The sequence below is a fragment of the Coregonus clupeaformis genome, chromosome 31, assembly GCF_020615455.1.
Source record: "Coregonus clupeaformis isolate EN_2021a chromosome 31, ASM2061545v1, whole genome shotgun sequence".
NCBI lineage: Eukaryota > Metazoa > Chordata > Actinopteri > Salmoniformes > Salmonidae > Coregonus > Coregonus clupeaformis.
The window spans coordinates 13843844-13868905 of record NC_059222.1 but is presented as its reverse complement, the minus strand read 5'-3'; the positions used below and the strand labels follow the sequence as shown (position 1 = coordinate 13868905).

At 42.3% G+C, this 25062-nt stretch overlaps 2 protein-coding genes across 2 annotated transcripts; one reads left to right on the top strand and one right to left on the bottom strand.

Moving 5' to 3' along the window:
• Positions 1 to 2073: 2073 nt before the first annotated feature.
• tmem101 (transmembrane protein 101) lies at positions 2074 to 10303 on the bottom strand. The gene is made up of 4 exons (XM_041859413.1): positions 10088 to 10303; positions 5301 to 5481; positions 3159 to 3305; positions 2074 to 2846 (listed from the first exon to the last, which is right to left on the bottom strand). The coding sequence occupies exons 1-4, from the start codon at positions 10216 to 10218 to the stop codon at positions 2538 to 2540; spliced, it is 768 nt and encodes a 255-aa protein (XP_041715347.1). The 5' UTR covers positions 10219 to 10303; the 3' UTR covers positions 2074 to 2537.
• Positions 10304 to 19721: 9418 nt separating this feature from the next.
• gngt2b (guanine nucleotide binding protein (G protein), gamma transducing activity polypeptide 2b) lies at positions 19722 to 21144 on the top strand. The gene is made up of 3 exons (XM_041859412.2): positions 19722 to 19875; positions 20215 to 20303; positions 20681 to 21144. Exons 2-3 carry the CDS (start codon positions 20220 to 20222, stop codon positions 20807 to 20809), a joined length of 213 nt encoding a protein of 70 aa, XP_041715346.1. The 5' UTR covers positions 19722 to 19875; positions 20215 to 20219; the 3' UTR covers positions 20810 to 21144.
• The last annotated feature ends 3918 nt before the right edge of the window (positions 21145 to 25062 follow it).

Sequence of the window (25062 nt, the reverse complement as noted above, 5' to 3'; positions counted from 1 at the left end):
AAAAATAATATGATTTTCCCCCACTGTTACAGTAGTATGTTAGCCAGCAATACACACTGTGGGTTTCAGTAGATTAACTAAAGTTAGCTAGCAGGTGGCTTGCAGGAAAAATAACTTACTTAGCCACTGTATTTGTGCCCTCTTGGTGCTGGAATCGGCTGTAGCTGAGCCTCTAGCTAAATCCAAGTCTTTGTTTCCAATCCTCTTCGCTATATTCCGTTTGAAACATGTATGGTTAAATGTCACCATGTAGCTAATAGAACATCAAAAAAATGCTCCATTGTCAAATTCGTATTGATGAAAGGAATCACTTGAAGCTATTGCGGTCTGGTCAGTCCTTTCAGTTTTGCCCATAGTGTGTTGTTAGTGTCCGCCTCCCTTTCAAAAAAGCCTGCCTTGGGGGAGGGATGGGGCCAGAGCACGAAGCACCGCCCCACCCGAGTTGTAGTCTTTCGGAGACTGGAAAAAATGTCAGCTTGTATATTTAGCAATGAATCCGCTGATAGGAACCTCGCTGAAAGACGTCCAATGGCTCTATCGAACAAGGACAACCATATCTACATGCACAAAAACATATAGTGCGATCAGTATAACATAGAGCCTTTGCGAAATGCCACAAAGCAGGACTTGATTTTTTTTCTCCAACTTCCCGACAGGGGGGGGCCTCACGTACTTTGTGCCCCCTCAGATTTTTGGGGTACATGACGCCACTGGATAGTTCTACCATCTGTCCATGAGTTCAGGTAGTCACTAGTTGCCACAGTCAAAATTGGCAATAGTAAAAATGCATGCAAACTAAAATATGCTTTTTGGTCTAAATTTAAGGTTAGGGTTAGGCTTAAGGTTAGCAGTGTGGTTAAGGTTAGGTTTCAAATCAGATTTTAAGAGACATTGTAGAAATAGGCCGGGTTTATGACTTTGTTACTGTGGTAACTAGTGACAACCGTCAGTTCAGGACAAGATCTCGTTGTGCATAAAAACACAGCTTGATAAATAATGAAATTCTATTGTATACTAAGTGAATATACACACAATATACAAAACCAAACCAGTAGTTGTTTTATTTAGTTGTATGACAACCTACACTCAGGAATGTTGTCAGGAATGGAAACAAATTATATTCAAAAAATAATATGATCCAAAATTCATATTGCATTACGTACAAAAGGAGTACACTGTAGTTCTATTAATATGCAAAATGTCAAGTTACCCTTAATTTCTTACCATAAATTGCAGTAAAACATTTGACAATTAAACCACGATATGACCCAAAAAAATTCCCCCCCAAAAACTCAGAAACTGAAATCTGCTATAGCCGATATTTAAATACTCAGTGCCCGGTTTCAGAATAAAACGTTGAACAGAGCAGGATTATAATTTTTTTGTAACATAATTCTAGCTATAAATTATTAAATATACTGAACAAAAATATAAACGCAACATGTAAAGCTGAAATAAAAGATCCCAGAAATGTTCCATACGCACAAAAAGCTAATTTCTCTCAAATCTTGTGCACAAATTTGTTTACATCCCTGTTAGTGAGCATTTCTCTTTTGCCAAGACAATCCATCCACATGACCGGTGTGGCATATCAAGAAGCTGATTAAACAGCATGATCATTATACAGGTGCACCTTGTGCTGGGGACAATAAAAGGCCTCTTTAAAATGTGCAGTTTTGTCACACAACATAATGCCACAGATGTCTCAAGTTTTGAGGGAGCGTGCAATTGGCATGCCGACTGCAGGAATGTCCACCAGAGCTCTTTTCAGAGAATTGAATGTTCATTTCCCTACCATAAGCCACCTCCAACGTCGTTTTAGAGAATTTGGCAGTACGTCCAACCGGCCTCACAACCGCAGACCACGTGTAACCACGCCAGCCCAGGACCTCCACATCCGGCTTCTTCACCTGCGGGATCGTCTGAGACCAGCCACTCGGGCAGCTGATGAAACTGAGAAGTATTTATGTCTGTAATAAAGCCCTTTTGTGGGGAGAAAATAATTCTGATTGGCTGGGCCTGGCTCCCCAGTGGGTGGGCCTATGTGAAATCCATAATTTATTTATTTGAATTGACTGATTTCCTTATATGAACTGTAAAATTGTTAATTGTTGCATGTTGTGTTTATTTTTGTTCAGTATTTTTAAAAACTAAATGGAGCTCATGTCTGTATTTTTTGCAAAAGCAAAGTTGGACAGGTAGTTAACGATAATGTCTACCCACATGGCTGTCTGTCAGGCAGGGATTAGTGTCCAATCACCATCTATCTCCTGCTGTAAGTGAGGATCAGTTCGTCTGAGGATCCAGAGAGACTGTGTATAAGTCTCACATGGCACCTTATTCTCAATATAGTGCACTACTTTTGACCAGGTGGCACCCTATTCCCAATATAGTGCACTACTTTTGGCCAGGGCTTCGGTCAAAAGTAATGTAATAAATAGGGAATAGTGTGCCATTTGAAACTTGTAGCTTCAGTCCGATGTTAAATAGTGGCCTCTTTTCTGATAGACTTCAGTCTGCCAAGGTGTCCATTCCATTCAGCCGTCTGTAGCCAGAATCAGCACAGCCCCAAATATACCCACGTTATGTCCCATCAGCTTCAACTGGTTCCAGAACTCTACATGGCAGGTGTTGTGCCAGTAGCCCAGGTTACCATCGATGAAGAGCAGGATGAGGGGCAGGACCACGGCCAGGATCTGTGAGGCTAGGCGGATATAACAGCCAGAGAGAAAGGCCAGGGCCAGCACCCCAAACAGCACCACCAGTAGCATCAGGGTGATCTCCCCACCAGGGATGTGGTTCAGGTAGGCCATCCTGTCCTCTTTACTGTGCTGGAGCGAGTACACCTGGTGGACGGAACACAGCGCTGCATTGAGTTGTTGCTATTTATTTAGGCTGCCTGCTACTGTATATTTGTTGGACTCAACATTCAGTTTATTGCACCTATTTGTACAATGATTTGATCTATCTCTCTCTCTTATCTGATTAGGACACAAGTGTCAAACTTGACACTGGGCTATTTAAATCAGGAAAAATCTAGGCCTTTTGCTATCCGGGTCTCTAGGTCTGCAGTAATTGATTTTAAGGATGGAGGAGGGGGATTCATATTCTAGGTCAAACACTGTAGCTAAATCACTGAAGTAGGTTGTTTGTCTTACCATACAGATTAGGTAGACCCCTATAAAGACCTGTCCGGTGGACTGCAGCGATCTGGTGCGATGTTTCTGTCTGTATACCTCCCCCGCACCACTGGCTAGGATCAGGAAACCCCCGATGATAGCCAGGGCTCTGGAGTACATCCTTACCTACAGGACCACACAAGACACAGAAGGTCAGTTGAGCATTCCTAGAGATGTAGTGAAGAGGGGATGCAAACACTCAAAAATAATTCTACACAATCTTGTAATTAATCCTAAAATAGAATAATATTTGACATGTCAGGTTTTTTGGCCCAGCACCCAGTATTACCCCATAATAAAGGTACAGTGGGGAGAACAAGTATTTGATACACTGCCGATTTTGCAGGTTTTCCTACTTACAAAGCATGTAGAGGTCTGTAATTTTTATCATAGGTACACTTCAACTGTGAGAGACGGAATCTACAACAAAAATCCAGAAAAGCACATTGTATGATTTTTAAGTAATGAATTTGCATTGTATTGCATGACTTAAGTATTTGATACATCAGAAAAGCAGAACTTAATATTTGGTACAGAAACCTTTGTTTGCAATTACAGAGATCATACATTTCCTGTAGGTCTTGACCAGGTTTGCACACACTGCAGCAGGGATTTTGGCCCACTCCTCCATACAGACCTTCTCCAGATCCTTCAGGTTTCGGGGCTGTCGCTGGGCAATACGGACTTTCAGCTCCCTCCAAAGATGTTCTATTGGGTTCAGGTCTGGAGACTGGCTAGGCCACTCCAGGACCTTGAGACGCTTCTTACGGAGCCACTCCTTAGTTGCCCTGGCTGTGTGTTTCGGGTCGTTGTCATGCTGGAAGACCCAGCCACGACCCATCTTCAATGCTCTTACTGAGGGAAGGTTGTTGTTGGCCAAGATCTCACGATACATGGCCCCATCCATCCTCCCCTCAATACGGTGCAGTCGTCCTGTCCCCTTTGCAGAAAAGCATCCCCAAAGAATGATGTTTCCACCTCCATGCTTCACGGTTGGGATGGTGTTCTTGGGGTTGTACTCATCCTTCTTCTTCCTCCAAACACGGCGAGTGGAGTTTAGACCAAAAAGCTCTATTTTTGTCTCATCAGACCACATGACCTTCTCCCATTCCTCCTCTGGATCATCCAGATGGTCATTGGCAAACTTCAGACGGGCCTGGACATGCGCTGGCTTGAGCAGGGAGACCTTGCGTGCGCTGCAGGATTTTAATCCATGACGGTGTAGTGTGTTACTAATGGTTAATTTTTGAGACTGTGGTCCCAGCTCTCTTCAGGTCATTGACCAGGTCCTGTCGTGTAGTTCTGGGCTGATCCCTCACCTTCCTCATGATCATTGATGCCCCACGAGGTGAGATCTTGCATGGAGCCCCAGACCGAGGGTGATTGACCGTCATCTTGAACTTCTTCCATTTTCTAATAATTGCGCCAACAGTTGTTGCCTTCTCACCAAGCTGCTTGCCTATTGTCCTGTAGCCCATCCCAGCCTTGTGCAGGTCTACAATTTTATCCCTGACGTCCTTACACAGCTCTCTGGTCTTGGCCATTGTGGAGAGGTTGGAGTCTGTTTGATTGAGTGTGTGGACAGGTGTCTTTTATACAGGTAACGAGTTCAAACAGGTGCAGTTAATACAGGTAATGAGTGGAGAACAGGAGGGCTTCTTAAAGAAAAACTAACAGGTCTGTGAGAGCCGGAATTCTTACTGGTTGGTAGGTGATCAAATACTTATGTCATGCAATAAAATGCAAATGAATTACTTAAAAATCATACAATGTGATTTTCTGGATTTTTGTTTTAGATTCCGTCTCTCACAGTTGAAGTGTACCTATGATAAAAATTACAGACCTCTACATGCTTTGTAAGTAGGAAACCCTGCAAAATCGGCAGTGTATCAAATACTTGTTCTCCCCACTGTATGTACATTTGACTAAATAGAGCCCACTACTCATTGTCTTCTGACAGGTGGTGTCATTCCTTCGCAACGCACAGTTTTCAATGCAGACGGAGTTGTCACGCTCCAAAAAACATTCCTTACCCCTGGATTCTTCAAACTATCTGACATAAGTAAGACGTAAGACAATGTCCACTCCACCTAGGTGCTGATTCACACAGGCAGTACTCACCTTCAGCCAGTCACTATAGTGCACTTGTTCACCAATATAAGAAGCGTAGGTGCTGATAGCTAACTGTATGGCAGCCCCCATTGCAAACCACCTCCTCTTCACCCCAAAGGACATGAAGCTGGCACAAAGCACTGATGCCCCCATGTCAAAGTACAGGTAGGGAACCTGGATGTCAGGTTTCCTGGAGATTAAGAAAAAAGCTAATTCATTACAACACTGAAATGGTTAAATATTCAAAAATCAGTGTTCAGATACCAAATCAACTAATTGATTACACTCATGGTTAACAATAGCTATGATTTCATAACTCCAAACACATTGATTTGTCTCACTTAGCTACCTTAAAGTGGAACTGACAGCATTTTAACTACTTTGCCGATATGAAACAAACATACAATCATAATATCAATCAGAAATATCAAATTCCCAGTTTTTGCTACAAAACTAACTTTATAAAAGGTTACAAAAAATAGGTTATATTTGACCCAAACTTCCATGACATACAGTAAGGTATTGTTGGTATACCGGGGTATTTGGAAAAAGCCACGGGATGGTTTTCAATACCATTTAAAACGATTTATTAGAAGTTTTTTAATACATTTGGAATAATTGTAGCTACTTTAAGTAAATACCTGCAGTCAACTTGTGCAATATGTTAGGAGATCAAGAACATTGAATTCTTCATTTCAGCTGTCACATTATTATGAAGTTTACGGTAGTCCCCAGTCAAGCACACAACGAGAGCCCGGAGCCTTGTGAGTCACTCACTGTTGTGCAGCATGCGCCAGGCGATCTAATTACAGTATGGAATTCACTTTTTCCCCTCATATCATTTTTCAGTGGCTACAGCTAGAGATGCAGGTGTCATTTGGTTAGCTAGCAAGAAATGTGAATCGTTTTGCTAGCTAGCTAGTTATGCTGAACTTGAACGACTGTTATTCAGGATGTGTTCGTAAATTCACTCAGGCTATCTTCTCCGATTTCAGAGCACTCTCATTTAAGTGTGCCAGAGTGCAGAATACCTGATGAATTTACGAACGCACAACATCCGCTGAATATGACCAGTGTCAGTAAACGTGTGCAAAAAAAGTTATTAAATTGTTGCCAGCAGTACAGTTAGTCACTAACGCTCTAGATAACATGTAAACAGCCTAACCAGCTCTGCTAGGGTGAGTAAAATGGCCAGAGTGAATTGTTCTCTCATTTGTGTCTGGAAGTACTGTAGCTAGCCAACTTTAGTCAGTTAGCTAAAGTTGAGCGTCCAGTGTCAATAGTGAAGTGTGTGCTCTGAATTTATGAACGAACCAGAGCGCACTCCGACACACTGAATGCAATTTACGACCGCAACCTTAGTTATCAGTCAAATGTATTTTGGCATCGATCAAATGGGCGGGCAGGCAGGCAGGGAAGTTCCCATTCAATTGTCAAAATGTGGGTTGGGACAAGCATGCCCGGGCAGGCAAGTTGCAGAAGGACGAGCTGGCTACTATTCCACATCGTTTATCAGTGCAATTTTAATGGCCAACTAGCTGAAAAAGTTTGAGAGGGTTTATCTGATGTTCCCTCATTAGATTTTAGCTCATCTCGCTCTGGTTAACATTAGTTGTTGATCTTGTTGTTGATGTGCATAACTGATTGTTTGATCAATAGGACTGTGAAGTTCCCAAATGTAAGAGGACACCTGTGGTATTTATATATTTGCAGAAATCTATTCAGGTGTATTTTGTGGCTTTTGGTGAATGCGTTCTAATGATCTAAAGTCGCTCTGTTGCTACTGCCTGTAAAGACACAGTCCAGTTCAAAATGAATGATGGCAGGCCCACCAATGTCAGTTTTCCTACTCTGTTGCTATAGAATTTTCACAAATGCTTAACTATACGTAATTCCCAAACATTCAATGAATTTATGAAAATGTGAAAATCACCAAATGTTTTAAAAAAAAGTGTCATTCTTCCTGGAGGTGTATATGAACAGATTTTAATAAGATTTCATGTTAAAATGCTGTCAGTTCCACTTTAAGATGAATACACTAACTGTAAGTCGCTCTGGATAAAGCATCTGCTAAATGACTAAAATGTAAATGACTTGGTATTCTTCGTAAAAAGCCAATAATACATGAATGAATGGCTTATGCCATGTGAGAAGATAGTTGAAGTCGGAAGTTTACATACACCTTAGCCAAATACATTTAAACTCAGTTTTTCACAATTCCTGACATTTAATCCTAGTAAAAAATTCCCTGTCTTAGGTCAGTTAGGATCACCACTTTATTTTAAGAATGTGAAATGTCAGAATAATAGTAGAGAATTATTTATTTAAGCTTTTATGTCTTCCCAGTGGGTCACATTCCCAGTGGGTCAGAAGTTTACATACACTCAATTAGTATTTGGTAGCATTGCCTTTAAATTGTTTAACTTGGGTCAAACGTTTCGGGTAACCTTCCACAAGCTTCCCACAATAAGTTGGGTGAATTTTGGCCCATTCCTCCTGACAGAGCTGGTGTAACTGAGTCAGGTTTGTAGGCCTCCTTGCTCGCACACGCTTTTTCAGTTCTGCCCACAAATGTTCTATAGGAATGAGGCCATTTTGCCACAACTTTGGAAGTATGCTTGGGGTCATTGTCCATTTGGAAGACCCATTTGCGACCAAGCTTTAACTTCCTGACTGATGTCTTGAGATGTTGCTTCAATATATCCACATCATTTTCCTTCCTCATGATGCCATCTATTTTTTGAAGTGCACCAGTCCCTCCTGCAGCAAAGCACCCCCACAGCATGATGCTGCCACCCCGTGCTTCACGGTTGGGATGATGTTCTTTGGCTTGCAAGCCACCTCTTTTTTCCTCCAAACATAACGATGGTCATTATGGCTAAACAGTTATATTTTTGTTTCATCAGACCAGAGGACATTTCTCCAAAGAGTACGATCTTTGTCCCCATGTGCAGTTGTAAACCGTAGTCTGGCTTTTTTATGGCGGTTTTGGAGCAGTGGCTTCTTCCTTTTTATTTTTATTTAATTTAATTGTACCTTTATTTAACTAGGCAAGTCAGTTAAGAACACATTCTTATTTACAAATTACGGCCTACACCGGCCAAACCCGGACGACGCTGGGCCAATTGTACGCCGCCCTATGAGACTCCCAATCACGGCCGGTTGTGATACAGCCTGGAATCAAACCAGGGGGTCTGTAGTGACGCCTCAAGCACTGAGATGCAGTGCCTTAGACCGCTGCGCCACTCGGAAGCCCTTGCTGAGCGGCCTTTCAGGTTATGTCGATATAGGACTCGTTTTACTGTGGATATAAATACTTTTGTACCTGTTTCCTCCAGCATCTTCACAAGGTCCTTTGCTGTTGTTCTGGGATTGATTTGCACTTTTCGCACCAAAGTATGTTCATCTCTAGGAGACAGAACGCGTCTCCTTCCTGAGCGGTATGACGGCTGCGCGGTCCCATGGTGTTTATACTTGCGTACTATTGTTTGTACAGATGAACATGGTACCTTCAGGCATTTGGAAATTGCTCCCAAGGATGAACCAGACTTGTGGAGGTCTACCTTTTTTTTTTTAAACCTGAGGTCTTGGCTGATTTCTTGTGATTTTCCCATGATGTCAAGCAAAGAGGCACTGAGTTTGAAGGTAGGCCTTGAACTACATCCACAGGTACACCTTAAATTGACTCAAATGTCAATTAGCCTATCAGAAGATTCTAAAGCCATGGAATTTCCCAAGCTGTTTAAAGGGCGGCAGGTAGCTTAGTGGTTAAGAGCGTTGTGCCAGTAACCGAAAGGTCGCTGGTTCTAATCCCCAAGCAAACTAGGTGGAAATCTGTCGATGTGCCCTTGAGCAAGGCACTTAACCCTAATTTCTCTGGATAAGAGTGTCTGCTAAATGACAAAGAAATATGTAAAATGTAAGAGCTAAATACCTTTGCTCTAAAATGTGCCCATCATGACTACTAGTGACCTGTGCTGGTATCCCACAGTCAGGTCGCACTCCAGTGTAGCTCAGTTGGTAGAGCATGGCACTTGCAACGCCAGGGTTGTGGGTTCGATTCCCACGGGGGACCAGTATGAAAATGTATGCACTCACTAACTGTAAGTCGCTCTGGATAAGAGCGTCTGCTAAATGACTTAAATGTAAAGGCACAGTCAAATTTGTGTATGTAAACTTCTGACCTATTGGAATTGTGATATAGTGAAATAATCTGTCTGTAAACAATTGTTGGAAAAATTACTTGTGTCATGCACAAAGTAGATGTCCAAAACTATAGTTTGTTAACAAGACATTTGTGGAGTGGTTGAAAAACGAGTTTTAATGACTCCAACCTAAGTGTATGTAAACTTCCGACTTCAACTGTATGTCACGCAGTCACTGTTACAGTAGTAGAGTGTAGTAGACCATATGACTTGATCAAAGTAAGGTAACTGGAGACTCCACCAGATAAATTACAGGGTGGTACACTCATATTTAAAGATTACAGAAATATCTCCCTGCCATAACTAGAGCCAGATGGTTCACAATCCAGGAAGTAAATTGTAGATAAGGACCATTCAAAAATAATCTGTAGTTCTTTTACACAACCAAATGAGCGCGTTCATGCCCCAGAAAACGGTACCTGGCATAGAAAAGCCACACTAGTGTAGTTAATATGTCCGTCAATAATGTAGCTAAATTAACAAGCAAAGTGACGCTGTAAAGCCAACCCTCTGTTTAGCCGATTAACGGCTAGCCGAGGTCTGCACAAACGTGACCTGTACTCCATAACGTTACATATCAACCACGCTTACCTTTTTACATCCGCGCGCTCGGCAAAGAGCATCAGCATGGTAAAGCAGTTCCAGAAACCAAATCGGGTCAAAATAAACGCTCCGAATTGACAGAGGCGCCGGAGAACTTGCCTACTGCTAGGGGCAGCCATGATTGTTACTACAATGTTACGCCAGCAGTTTGCAAAAATTTCACTTCCTGTCTAGAATTTTCGATAATTTTCAAAATAGCAGTTGACCATATTACATTAAAGGTAGGCTCCGCGCGATGACATTGCTACGAACAGCACCGCAGATATTGGGCGCGTTCAAGCAGATCACTTTTGTTGCCTATCAAAATGTGTTGCATTATTGGGATAAAAATGGTCTGGCTTGCACTTACATATCGACTGCCAGTACCTGTTTTCAGGGAAGCCAATGGTCCAAAAATATTCCACCTGCACTACATGGCCAAAAGTATGTGGACACCCCTTCAAATTAGTGGATTCGGCTATTTCAGCCACACCCGTTGCTGACAGGTGTATAAAATCTAGCACGCCGCCATGCAATCTCCATAGACAAACATTGGCAGTAGAATGGCCCGTACTGAAGAGATCAATGACTTTCAACGTGGCACTGTCATAGGATGCCACCTTTCCAACAAGTCAGTTCGTCAAATTTCTGCCCTGCTAGAGCTTTTCCGGTCAACTGTAAGTGCTGTTATTGTGAAGTGGAAACGTCTAGGAGCAACAATGGCTCAGCCGAGCCGTGGTAGACCACACAATCTCACAGAAGGGACCGCCGAGTCCTGAAGCGCGTGGTGCGTAAAAATAATCTGTCCTCGGTTGCAACACTCACTACTGAGTTCCAAATTGCCTCTGGAAGCAACGTCAGCACAAGAACTGTTAGTTGGGAACTTCATGAAATGGGTTTCTATGGCCGAGCAGCCGCACACAAGCCTAAGATCACCATGCGCAATGCCAAGCGTCGGCTGGAGTGCTGTAAAGCTCGCTGCCATTGGACTCTGGAGCAGTGGAAACGCGTTCTCTGGAGTGATAAATCATGTTTCACCATCTGGCAGTCTGACGGACGAATCTGGGTTTGGCGGATGCAAGGAGACCTCTACCTGCCCTAATGCATATTGCCAACTGTAAAGTTTTTTTGAGGAGGAATAATGGTCTGGGTCTGTTTTTTAAGCCCCTTAGTTCCAGTGAAGGGAAATCTTAACACTACTGCATACAATTACATTCTAGACGATTCTGTGCTTCCAACTTTGTAGCAACAGTTTGGGGAAGGCCCTTTCCTGTTTCAGCATGACAATGCCCCATTGCACAAAGTGAGGTCCATTCAGAAATGGTTTGTCGAGATTGGTGTGGAAGAACTTGACTGGCCTGCACAGATCCCTGACCTCAACCCCATCGAACACCTTTGCGATGAATTGGAACGGTGACTGCGAGCCAGGCCTAATCGCCCAACATCAGTGCACAACCTCACTAATGTTCTTGTGGCTGAATGGAAGCAAGTCCCCACAGCAATGTTCCAACATCTAGTGGAAAGCCTTCCCAGAACAGTGGAGGCTGTTATAGCAGCAAAGGGGGGACCAACTCCATATTAATGCCCATGATTTTGGAATGAGATGTTCAACGAGCAGATGTCCACATACTTTTGCCAACTAAAGTAATGTAGTTAAGAGCTTCCTTTTCTGGTAAATGCAGGGCCGTTTTTCTTTCCCAACGGAAAATGACAGCTGCCTGAGCATTTGCAATAATACAGTGATTAAAGTAGTTAGCAGATGTTTCCGTTTAGCTCATTTTGCAGTTATACCAGGTCATTTACAAAAGAAACTGCACAGCATCATGCAACTTCTCCGAAATGCTCAACTAGATGATCAGGACAGTCTAGGGTACTATTTGCCCAAAGAGGTGAAGTATTGCGATGAGCTATATGACTGTACTTCTGATTCTAATCCTCAAGAGGAAAGTTAAAACCTTCAGCCTTGAGGTCACTGAGGAGGACAGCAATAGCGGGATCACCTGAAAGGGACTGACATGCAGAGATGTAACAAAGATTTTGGGCACTGGCCAGCAGACCACAATTTTACATTCAGGTCCTAAATCTGTGGCATGCAATGTTTGATGTGTCAGGCTAGTTTGGCTCATTTTTTACTAGCCATTTCACTGCTGTGTCAGGTTAGTTTGGCACATTGTCTACTAGCCCAGTCTGAAAAGTACTAGACTTGGGCTAGCTTAATTTCCATCCCTGCTGACATGTATAACTGACTTAACAGGTAATTTGATTAGTCATGTACAACAGATGCACTCGTGGAACAAAACCGTTGGTGTTTTGTATGGGAAAACCTTGAGCCCACAAGTCCTTTGTGAGCAAGCTAGCCAGGTAGTTAACATTAGCTCGTGTAGTCACTTTTCCATGTGGAGACATGCTAGCTAATGTTAGCCCACCAGGGCAGGAATATTTAGCTAACGTTTAGTTACCTAGTTACGTTAGCTCATCGTTCGTGTAGTCAGACATTTCCCCAGACCTCATGGGTGGTGACATGCTAACTAGTCCACGAGGGCAGGGCTATTTAACGTTAGCTAGTTAGCATTAATTGCTAATGTTAGGCACATTCGCTAGCATGTCATCGCCTGTCGGGAAAGTCTGACTACACCACGGTGAGATACGGTGCAACCAAATATCTTTTATAACTAAACATATCTGTGGTGCAATGTTAGCCAACTAGCCAACCAAGGTGCCTAACTAGCTAGCCCACCAGGCAATATTTCGCTAGCTAGCTATACCCTTGCCCTGGTGGGCTAACGTTAGCTAGCTAGTCACCACGTGAAAAAGTATGACTACACAAACCCTGTGCTTACGTTAACTACAGTACCTTCCAAAAGTATTCATCCCCCTTGGCGTTTTTTCCTATTTTGTTGCATTACAACCTGTAATTTAAATTGATTTTTATTTGGATTTCATGTAATGGACATACAAAATAGTCAAAATAAAGTCACCTGTGTGCAATCTAAGTGTCACATGATCTGTCACATGATCTCAGTATATATACACCTGTTCTGAAAGGCCCCAGAGTCTGCAACACCACTAAGCAAGGGGCACCACCAAGCAAGTGGCACCATGAAGACCAATGAGCTCTCCAAACAGGTCAGGGACAAAGTTGTGGAGAAGTACAGATCAGGTTTGGGTTATAAAAAAATATCAGAAACTTTGAACATCCCACGGAGCACCATTAAATCCATTATAAAAAAATTGAAAGAATATGGCACCACAACAAACCTGCCAATAGAGGACCGCCCACCAAAACTCACGGACCAGGCAAGGAGGGCATTAATCAGAGAGGCAACAAAGAGACCAAATATAACCCTGAAGGAGCTGCAAAGCTCCACAGCGGAGATGGGAGTATCTGTCCATAGGACCACTTTAAGCCATACACTCCACAGAGCTGGGCTTTACAGAAGAGTGGCCAGAAAAAAGCCATTGCTTAAAGAAAAAAATAAGCAAACACGTTTGGTGTTCGCCAAAATACATTTGGGAGACTCCCCAAACATATGGAAGAAGGTACTCTGGTCAGATGAGACTAAAATTGAGCTTTTTGGCCATCAAGGAAAACGCTATGTCCGGCGCAAACCCAACACCTCTCATCACCCTGAGAACACCATGGTGGCAGCATCATGCTGTGGGGTTGTTTTTCATCGGCAGGGACTGGGAAATTGGTCAGTTTCTTCAAGTGCAGTCGCATAAACCATCAAGAGCTATGATGAAACTGGCTCTCATGAGGTCCGCCACAGGAAAGGAAGACCCAGAGTTACATCTGCTGCAGGGGATAAGTTCATTAGTTACCAGCCTCAGAAATTGCAGCCCAAATAAGTGCTTCACAGAGTTCAAGTAACAGACACATCTCGACATCAACTGTTCAGAGGAGACTGCGTGAATTAGGCCTTCATGGTCGAATTGCTGCAAAGAAACCACTACTAAAGGACACCAATAAGAAGAAGAGACTTGCTTGGGCCAAGAAACACGAGCAATGGACATTAGACAGCTGGAACTGTGTCCTTTGGTCTGGAGTCCAAATTGGAGATTTTTGGTTCCAACCGCTGTGTCTTCGTGAGATGTGGTGTGGGTGAACGGATGATCTCCGCATGTGTATTTCTGACTGTAAAGCATGGAGGTGGAGGTGTTATTGTGTGGGGGTGCTTTGCTGGTGACACTGTCTGTGATTTATTTAGAATTGAAGGCACACTTAACCAGCATGGCTACCACAGCATTCTGCAGCGATACGCCATCCCATCTGGTTTGGGCTTAGTGAGACTATCATTTGTTTTTCAACAGGACAATGACCCAACAAACCTCAAGGCGGTGTAAGGGCTATTTTACCAAGAAGGAGAGTGTTGGAGTAATGCATTAGATTACATGGCCTCCACAATCCCCCGACCTCAACCAAATTGAGATGGTTTGGGATGAGTTCGATCGCAGAGTGAAGGAAAAGCAGCCAACAAGTGTTCAGCATATGTGGTAACTCCTTCAAGACTGTTGGAAAAGCATTCCAGGTGAAGCTGGTTGAGAGAATGCCAAGAGTGTGCAAAGCTGTCATTACATTTTAGTCATTTAGCAGAAGGTCTTATCCAGAGCGACTTACAGTTAGTGAGTGCATACATTTTTTTTTTTTTCATACTGGCCCCCCGTGGGAATCGAACCCACAACCCTGGCGTTGCAACACCACGCTCTACCAACTGAGCTACATCCTTGCCGGCCATTCCCTCCCCTACCCTGGGCCAATTGTGCACCGCCCCATGGGTCTCCCGGTCACGGCCGGCTACGACAGAGCCTGGATTCGAACCAGGATCTCTAGTGGCACAGCCTTAGACCACTGTGCCACTTGGGAGTTATCAAGGCAAAGGGTGGCTAGTTGAAGAATCTAAAATATAAGCTATATTTTTATTTGTTTAACAGTTTTTTGGTTACTACATGATTCCATATGTGTTATTTCATAGTTTTGATGTCTTCACTATTATTCGACAATGTAGAAAATAGTAAAAAGAAAGAAAAACCCTTGAATGAATAGGTGTTCTAAAACTTTTGACCGGTAGTGTGTGTGTGTGTGTGTGTGTAATTATATATGGTAGTGTGTGTGTGTGTGTGTGTGTGTGTGTGTAATTATATAATTGTATTAATTCAAGGGTTTTTCTTTCTTTTTACTATTTTCTACATATATATATATAATTACACACACACACACACACACACACTACCGGTCAAAAGTTTTAGAACACCTATTCATTCAAGGGTTTTTCTTTCTTTTTACTATTTTCTACACACACATATATATATATTAATGTATGGGGGATTGGAAATGATGCAGACTATTACATTGATGGAAGCCACAATCTGCAATATTAAAAGCTGATCTACCCCCTAAATAACACCTGTAATTGTCTTTGAAACGTTTAATTAATTGATATAATGTAGAATTCCATTCATTCGTATGGAGGTCCTCTAGTGGCCAAAATGATATGTTAGCATGGGCAGCGCCATTGAGGGATTCCACCATGCTTCCACCATTTTAAAGTAGTCAAAGTAGTCAACTGGGTGGGGATTCCTATGGGTTGTAGCCTCAATGGTGCTGCCCATGCTGTCACAGACGCTATAATGACACAGATATAAAGATGATGAGTCAGATATATATATATCATCATATAATATCATGGTTCTATTCAAAGTTCTAGAAGGATCTACCTGAAGAAAACAGAGGGCCCCTGGAGGCCAGGGTTGTATTCAGTAGTGCACACTAAAGCAAACTGTAGCAAAGCGTTTTGCAACGGAAACCGTTTGTCATGTTAAACGGTTCACGTGGCAAAACGTTTTGCTACGGTGTGCACTAATAACTACAACCCATGGGTCAGCCTTGGCACAGTTCCCCTGGAGCAGATTAAGGGTTAAGTGCCCTGCTCAAGGACACAACAGCAGGAGAGGGTATCCAGAATACACTTCTGACCAAATATTCCCAAATCAACCTGATTTCACTACCACCGGCGAAACGATAGAGTTGAATCCCTAACTTTATTAACCAATTAAGATGAGAGGTGACTAAATTACAGCCAATGTAGATAGTCTTAATTGCCTTATGGTAGTAATATCCTTGAGGGGAAGCATTATAATGCGCTGTGGCTCTGCTGCATTTGATGCAACAAAATACTTTATTGCATTTTCACACAGTGTGGAAGAGTAATTCGGAGTAATCCATATGAATAGAATATATAGTACTTTATTTGTTCATCTGTTAGGTTAAGAGAGACATTCTTCCTCTGGAATGCACAATGGAATACACAGTCCAATTCAGAACTGGCACTGCAGCACAGTCCTATCTAATGTTGAATTTACAGTAACGGTGGTTATTTAATAAGTGCTAGGCCTATCTTTTGCCTCATCACAGGTTCTGACCATTGGTCAACTCTTACCATGTGGCTTATCAGGTGAATGTCTGTGAAAGACAAACCCACCTGTGGTACAGTAAATCCAGAGTGACGTCGGTCTCACTGCCTAATCTATGGTGGGGGGATGAGACTAACCCAGATCCTGAAATGGCATATGGGTGAAACGAGTGCCAGTAAAGGCTTATCCAGGGATCAGTGGCCGAACAACAAAGTATATATATATATACAGTGAGGGAAAAAAAGTATTTGATCCCCTGCTGATTTTGTACATTTGCCCACTGACAAAGAAATGATCAGTCTATAATTTTAATGGTAGGTTTATTTGAACAGTGAGAGACAGAATAACAAAATAAAAATCCAGAAAAACGCATGTCAAAATTGTTATAAATTGATTTGCATTTTAATGAGGGAAATAAGTATTTGACCCCCTCTCAATCAGAAAGATTTCTGGCTCCCAGGTGTCTTTTATACAGGTAACGAGCTGAGATTAGCAGAACACTCTTAAAGGGAGTGCTCCTAATCTCAGCTTGTTACCTGTATAAAAGACACCTGTCCACAGAAGCAATCAATCAATCAGATTACAAACTCTCCACCATGGCCAAGACCAAAGAGCTCTCCAAGGATGTCAGGGACAAGATTGTAGACCTACACAAGGCTGGAATGGGCTACAAGACCATCGCCAAGCAGCTTGGTGAGAAGGTGACAACAGTTGGTGCGATTATTCGCAAATGGAAGAAACACAAAATAACTGTCAATCTCCCTCGGCCTGGGGCTCCATGCAAGATCTCACCTTGTGGAGTTGCAATGATCATGAGAACGGTGAGGAATCAGCCCAGAACTACACGGGAGGATCTTGTCAATAGTCTCAAGGCAGCTGGGACCATAGTCACCAAGAAAACAATTGGTAACACACTACGCTGTGAAGGACTGAAATCCTGCAGCGCCCGCAAGGTCCCCCTGCTCAAGAAAGCACATATACAGGCCCGTCTGAAGTTTGCCAATGAACATCTGAATGATTCAGAGGAGAACTGGGTGAAAGTGTTGTGGTCAGATGAGACCAAAATCGAGCTCTTTGGCATCAACTCAACTCGCCGTGTTTGGAGGAGGAAGAATGCTGCCTATGACCCCAAGAACACCATCCCCACCGTCAAACATGGAGGTGGAAACATTATGCTAAGGGGGTGTTTTTCTGCTAAGGGGACAGGACAACTTCACCGCATCAAAGGGACGATGGACGGGGCCATGTACTGTCAAATGTTGGGTGAGAACCTCCTTCCCTCAGCCAGGGCATTGAAAATGGGCCGTGGATGGGTATTCCAGCATGACAATGACCCAAAACACACGGCCAAGGCAACAAAGGAGTGGCTCAAGAAGAAGCACATTAAGGTCCTGGAGTGGCCTAGCTAGTCTCCAGACCTTAATCCCATAGAAAATCTGTGGAGGGAGCTGAAGGTTCGAGTTGCCAATCGTCAGCCTCGAAACCTTTAATGACTTGGAGAAGATCTGCAAAGAGGAGTGGGACAAAATTCCTCCTGAGATGTGTGCAAACCTGGTGGCTAACTACAAGAAACGTCTGACCTCTGTGATTGCCAACAAGGGTTTTTCCACCAAGTACTAAGTCATGTTTTGCAGAGGGGTCAAATACTTATTTCCCTCATTAAAATGCAAATCAATTTATAACATTTTTGACATGCGTTTTTCTGGATTTTTGTTGTTGTTATTCTGTCTCTCACTGTTCAAATAAACCTACCATTAAAATTATAGACTGATCATGTCTTTGTCAGTGGGCAAACATACAAAATCAGCAGGGGATCAAATACTTTTTTCCCTCACTGTATATATATATATATATATTTTATTCAATAGGATCTCTGTGGGCCTGGTCGTAAAGATTTGTCATTTACGTTTTACAATGTATTACCTTTTATTGTGGCATAAACACAACCAGTCATGATGTCATCTGATTGTCAAACAATCAATTCAAAGGGCTCCTTTACTAGGCTACCTCCGCACGTTCATCCACTCACAACATATATCCAGCCTCCAAACAGTGGTGAATGGAAAGAGACATCTGCTACACAACACACCAAAAAGTGTAATGACATTCAGCGATTGTTATTAGGGCACAATTTATGCATCCACTGCTGTCCGCGCGCCGCGTCTCAGTGTCAGCCACTCATCTCTGCCTTGGCAAAATGTCAGTGTTCTCGTCTAACCACATCATTTTGGAGTGTATACCACCTGTTTAAGTCCATTCGCTACGCCTCTGACATGCGGTAATGTTAAATGGTGTAATAGCCCACAGTTCTTTTGACATTTTGTTTGAATTATTGCGATAGTGGCGTACCTCCACTATTTGTTTAGCCGGGATGCCATACCGGACCGGCTTATTTCACCCCTGGAAACAGTATTATCAATACTTGTTGCATAACAGTATGACAGTTGATTGGAATTTGACTACATGGAGGTGGGCCCATAATTACACTAATTAGAGCAGACTATAGACTACATCAGGGGGATCTGATGTCATTTGGTTGGAATGACGTTAGAAAGATGTGGGGAAAGGATTGGATAGTGTATGAGATCAGATCCTCCTCATGTAGCCTGTAGTGTACTCTAATTGGTGTAATCATGGGCTCACCTCCATGTGCGGCATGCCAAGGGCCTTTGGCATTAAGTGAGGCTAATGACGCAGGGACTGCCAGGTATTGTCATTGTTGACCTGCTCTAAGGTACTTCCTTTCCATTTCCCTGTGAAAACAGACAAAAATGTATTATTCTTTACGCTATAGCCTATGTATTGTAAGACCATATTTGAAATGTTGGGATTGCTGAATTAGCATTAATCTGATAACATTATATTTTGTATGAAATGATATATGTACAGTATATATACACACATTGTTGCATACATGTTATGTACAGTTTATATACCGTTTTTGTACATGCATGCATTCTACATGATACAGCACATGATAGCCTATGTACTGTATGACGCCCCCCTGAACTACACAGGACTCACTTGCTTGTTATGACACAATACCACCCACTCAGTGTCCGCATCCTCTAAAATGGTACATACACATTGGGTTTATGTGTGTTCCCCTCACCCCTCATTCTGCTCAGGGTGCTAGGGTTGAGGATTCTGAGGTTTACGGCCCCTTGATTGTTTAATTAGATCATAGACGATTGATGACAATCCTGTACCGACCTCTCCCCAAAGCAAAGCCTACCTGGATCAGCCTGGCAGCTGAAGAGGGTTGAGGCGGAGACCCATCAGTAAGTCAGTCAGTGCAGTTACTGTCTATCAGAAAGCAGCTCACAATAGCCAAGCCCCTAGGAGCTAAGACTTCTCTCTCTGTTGCATACCCCACCATTCAACAGGTAAGAGATGGGTTACTTTAATTATTGTGTATTCCTTTAATTTCTTATTTACATTATTTGTAAAGAGTTGATGTAGTCCGTTTTGGTTAGATAAATAATTTTATCAAATGAATGTGCAATAATTAGAGCAACAATAGAAACAAAAGGATATGGATTGGAAATGTTGAGGATGTGGGAATGACATTCCTTGAGAAAGAAAAGAGTAACTTGAATTGATGACTACATTACTTGATTAGTCTACATTACTTGTCTGCCAGTGATGCTCTAGCTGTCTAAATACCACATAATCTATTCCTGTTTTCCTACTAACCATTTTCTGGGTTCATTTTTCTTTCAAAGGCAAGATGGCTCGTGATATGTCTGATAAGGAAATCCTGCAAATGGAGCTGGCTCAACTAAAGATTGAAGTTAGCACTACACGCACAGCTGTGAGTATCTCTTTACAATATTACATCATATCTGAGGTGAAATGTTACCAAATCATAGAACATGTATCATGAAAGATGGCAGAGAATTAGATGTAGTTGTAATAGTGTTATATTTGATTTAGATAGAGATAAATCAATATAATTTTCATAGAAAGATGGTTACAAGAAGTGAAAGAATGTACAGTTAGAATAATATTTCACTGCACACAATCTGCATTTGTATTTCCTGTTGTACTGCAGATGAATGTGAACATTACATTTTTCATGTAACTGAAAGGAACAAAGGCATTTTTCCACAAAACAAGCAAAGAAATCGTGGAGTATTCTCTTGCATGAGAATAGTATGCTCATTCTTCTGCTCTTCTTCACATCACCAGGTGTCAGTGAATTGCAAGGAGACAATGGAATGGGTGGAGGCCCAAACGGAGGGTGACCCACTCCTAAAGGGCGTGTCAGATGACAAGAACCCCTACAAGGGAGACAAGGGAGGCTGCATTATAACCTAGAATACACAAACCCAGGGAAAAGAAGCCACACATTTTGATTTAATGAGAGACAGTGGAGTGCATTCAAACAAAAATGTAATCTGATCTTTTAGATTGATGTTTGGACAGACAGAAATACATCTCAGAGAGAAAAGGACAACTGCTACATTTGTGGTGATGTTGTATTGTTACAAGAAGCCAGATATTTCCCCTTTCACCATCTCTGGATATTTCTGTTGATATCATTGTGTCTGTCAAATTGTAAATAAACACATCTAGCTGTGTAAGGCTGTTACCTAGCTCATCTTGGTGTTATTCACTTTCCTCTACTAAATTAAAAGCACATATTGTGATTAGTCTTCTTGCTGCTTATTGAAACTATAACAAATATTGGGGTATAGTAAGTATAGTAATTTACATGTATAGTAGGTATATGGAAAGTATAGTATCCACATTTAACCTTGAACAGTCTACGGGAGTCGGGACAGTTTCATGATGCGACTATCGAATCTCACAGCAACAGTCACACCATGGAGAAACTGTATCGTCTTACTGAAACAAGGGACTAAACATGCCATTCACCTTCTTCTGTGATACCTGACAGTTGTAAAAGTCATCTCAGTAGTTCTTAGTGTAATGTATAATATGATTTATGAGTCAGGACAAGGAGGGGGCCTTCTGGGCCTCTCTACTTTACAGCTGCCTCCTAACCTCCAAGTACATCGCTTATAACCCGTACCTCAGCCCTGGCTTCCATTTTGAGCTTTCCATCCACTTAGACCAAATTTCACCCTCTAGAAAAACTGTATACATACTGGTAAAAAAAAAATATATATATCTCATATGTAAGCTGTGATGGCTTTACAAGTCTGGTATAACGAATTTGGAAACTAGGTAACTGATGCAAAAGGTGCGAAAGTCCACCTTTTCACTCGTTAAATTATAGTTTGTCTAAAACAATGACATGTACAGCTCATCACATGAAAACCTTGAATGCACCAGTCAGAGTTTAGAGAACCTCTCTTGAAAATATAGGAAATCACAATACAAATACACAGCATCATACTCCAAAACACAACCATTGAACCTATACGTCAACCTATAGGTCAGTGTTATAATATAAAAGGGTAAATGGTCAAGTGGTTGGCGCTACTGAAGCTGAGAGCACCTTCAGCTCAACCAGACTAATTGCTTTAACAGCAACAAAACAAAACACACAGCTTACTGTAAGCTGTGAATCCCCTGTTAGTGTGTGGCAGTGGGTCATAGTGTATTCTAGTACTTGCACTGCAGACACAGGCCTTATAGCAGACCAGCCAACATGGGAAAGGTGCTTGTTGTTTTTGCTAGATCAAACAATGATGGGGTGATGCACAAAGTTCAAATCTGGTGAAAATGGCCATCATGGAAATAGTAATAGATTTAGGTCAAATATCCTGAAATTCTCAACAAAAACTGAGTGGATTATCAAACAAACACTTAGACTATGGAATGGATGGACTCAGTTACTTTTCATACAGTTCTGCTTTAAGACAAGCAAATATACAGAAAGGATGACAATTCTGATGACGTAGACCCTCTAAGAAAACTGTGGGAGACCCAACTGAACCAGGATAACTTTACCTCGTAAGAATCTGACTTTCTGAGCCAGAGATATTGAAACTGTAATGCCATTTTTAAGGGGTAAAATGTACAAGTAGCCAAATAAGTTAGTCAAAGATTCTGACCAAATGTCCTACATTATCTGGGAAGGGTCCTTGGTGGTGCTACAGACTACAACTGTAGCTGAAAACATTTGAATGTTCATCCTTTCTGTATTTGCTTGTCTTAAAGCATAATAAACTGTATGAAAACATATTGTCATGTGTAGTTGTTCGATTTCTGTATCACACATGTATAGTATAGTTCAAAGTCAACATCTACTTGATTTAGGACTTCAAAGTCCATGAATAGATTATCAGCACTTTGCATTTTCTTATCAGTTGGATAAGTGGAGGTTTGTGGGCCTCAATAAATAACAAAGACAAATATGGAGTGATTTTAGTGCCACCAGAAATGGAATCAGAATTTACTCATTCTGAATTGAAATTGTATTTAAATTAATGATTTGTTTTTCATTAAATTGAATAATTGAATTCATAAATTGAACGAATATTGCATTCACTTAAAATTATATTTAAGTTTTTATTGAATGTTCAAATTGAACATGTATATATTCAGTTTCAATATGGTAGGTATTTCATTCATTGTCTGTATCACGTTTACAAACTATCATTTCAAGTTTATCAAAGTATATATTCATAGATTAAACTTCTCAGATGCATTCAGATTTAATTAATATAAAGGTAGAGGAGAACTGGGAAACAGAAGCTAGTGATACCAACGGAGTAGTTTCTAAAGCCAATGTGACAGGTTGAATATTTTTTCCCCCTATGAACTGGGCTCCAGCATTTGAACGGTTAGGGCTATATTTGTATGTGTAACCGGTGTGAAATGGCTAGCTAGTTAGCGGTGCGCGCTAGTAGCATTTCAATCGGTGACGTCACTCGCTCTGTGACATTGAAGTAGTTGTTTCCCTTGCTCTGCAAGGGCCGCGGCTTTTGTGGAGCGACGGGTAACGGTGCTTCGAGGGTGACTGTTGTCGATGTGTGCAGATGTTCCTGGTTCAAGCCCAGGTAGGGGCGAGGAGAGGGACGGAAGCAACACTGTTACATTGGTGCCGTGACCCGGATCGGATCACTGGTTGCTGCGGAAAAGGAGGAGGTCAAAAAGGGGGTGAGTGTGAAATGGCTAGCTAGTTAGCGGTGCGCGCTAGTAGCATTTCAATCGGTGACGTCACTCGATCTGAGACATTGAAGTAGTTGTTTCCCTTGCTCTGCAAGGGCCGCGGCTTTTGTGGAGCGACGGGTAACGGTGCTCCGAGGGTGACCCGGAAGCCAGCCGCACCAATGTGTCGGAGGAAATGCCGTCCAACTGGCGACCATGTCAGCGTGCATGCGCCCGGCCCACCACAGCAGTCCTTAGAGCACAATGGGACAAGGACATCCCGGCCGGCCAAACCCTCCCCTAACCCGGACGATGCTGGGCCAATTGTGCGCCGCCTCATGGGTCTCCCGGTTGCGGCCGGCTGCGACACAGCCTGGGATCAAACCCGGATCTGTAGAGACGCCTCTAGCACTGTGATGCAATGCCTTAGACTGCTGTGCCAGTCGGGAGGCCCAAGATTGAACTCTTTGGCCTGAATGCGAAGCGTCACGTCTGGAGGAAACCTGTTATCATCCCTACGATGAAGCATGGTGGTGGCAGCATCATGACGTGGGGATGTTTTTCAGCAGCAGGGACTGGGAGACTAGTCAGAATCGAGGGAAAGATGAATGGAGCAAAGTACAGAGAGATCCTTGATGAAAACCTGCTCCAGAGCGCTCAGGACCTCAGACTGTGGTGAAGGTTCACCTTCCAACAGGACAACGACCCTAAGCACACGACCTAGACAACTCAGGAGTGGCTTCAGGACAAGTCTCTGAATGTCCTTGAGTGGCCCAGCCAGAGCCCGGACTTGAACCCGATCGAACATCTCTGGAGAGACATGAAAATAGCTGTGCAGTGACGCTCCCCATCCAACCTGACAGAGTTTGAGAGGATCTGCAGAGGAGAATGGGAGAAACTCCCCAAATACAGGTGTGCCAAGTATGTAGCATCATACCCAAGAAGACTCGGGCTGTAATCACTGCCAAAGGTGCTTCAACAAAATACTGAGTAAAGGGTCTGAATACTTATGTAAATGTTTTATTTCAGTATTTTATTTGTAATTAATTTGCAAAAATTTCTAAACCTGTTTTTGCTATGTCATTATGGGGTATTGTGTGTAGATTGATGAGGGGAAAAAACGATTTCATCCATTTTAGAATAAGGCTGTAACGTAACAAAAAGTCAAGGAGTCTGAATACTTTCTGAATGCACTGTATGATATGTGTAGTGTGAATAACAGTTATCAATAGACCTGCTAAATTACGAACGTATAGTCAATCAAATAATTACTCTGTAAAACTGGGAATGCATTTACTCAATTCAACTAATAGGATTGATTAGTCACAAAATAATTAACACTCAAACATTTACAGTGTACATGAAATAATGATACATTAAAGAATAACACAGAGTAAATAACTATCACCAATAGGCTAAGACCTCAGTTCAGAATAATCTCTAAGAGAAAAAAAGGTGGGTCTGATACACACAGGAGCACTCTAACAAGTTCTCAATTAAACTGTTCT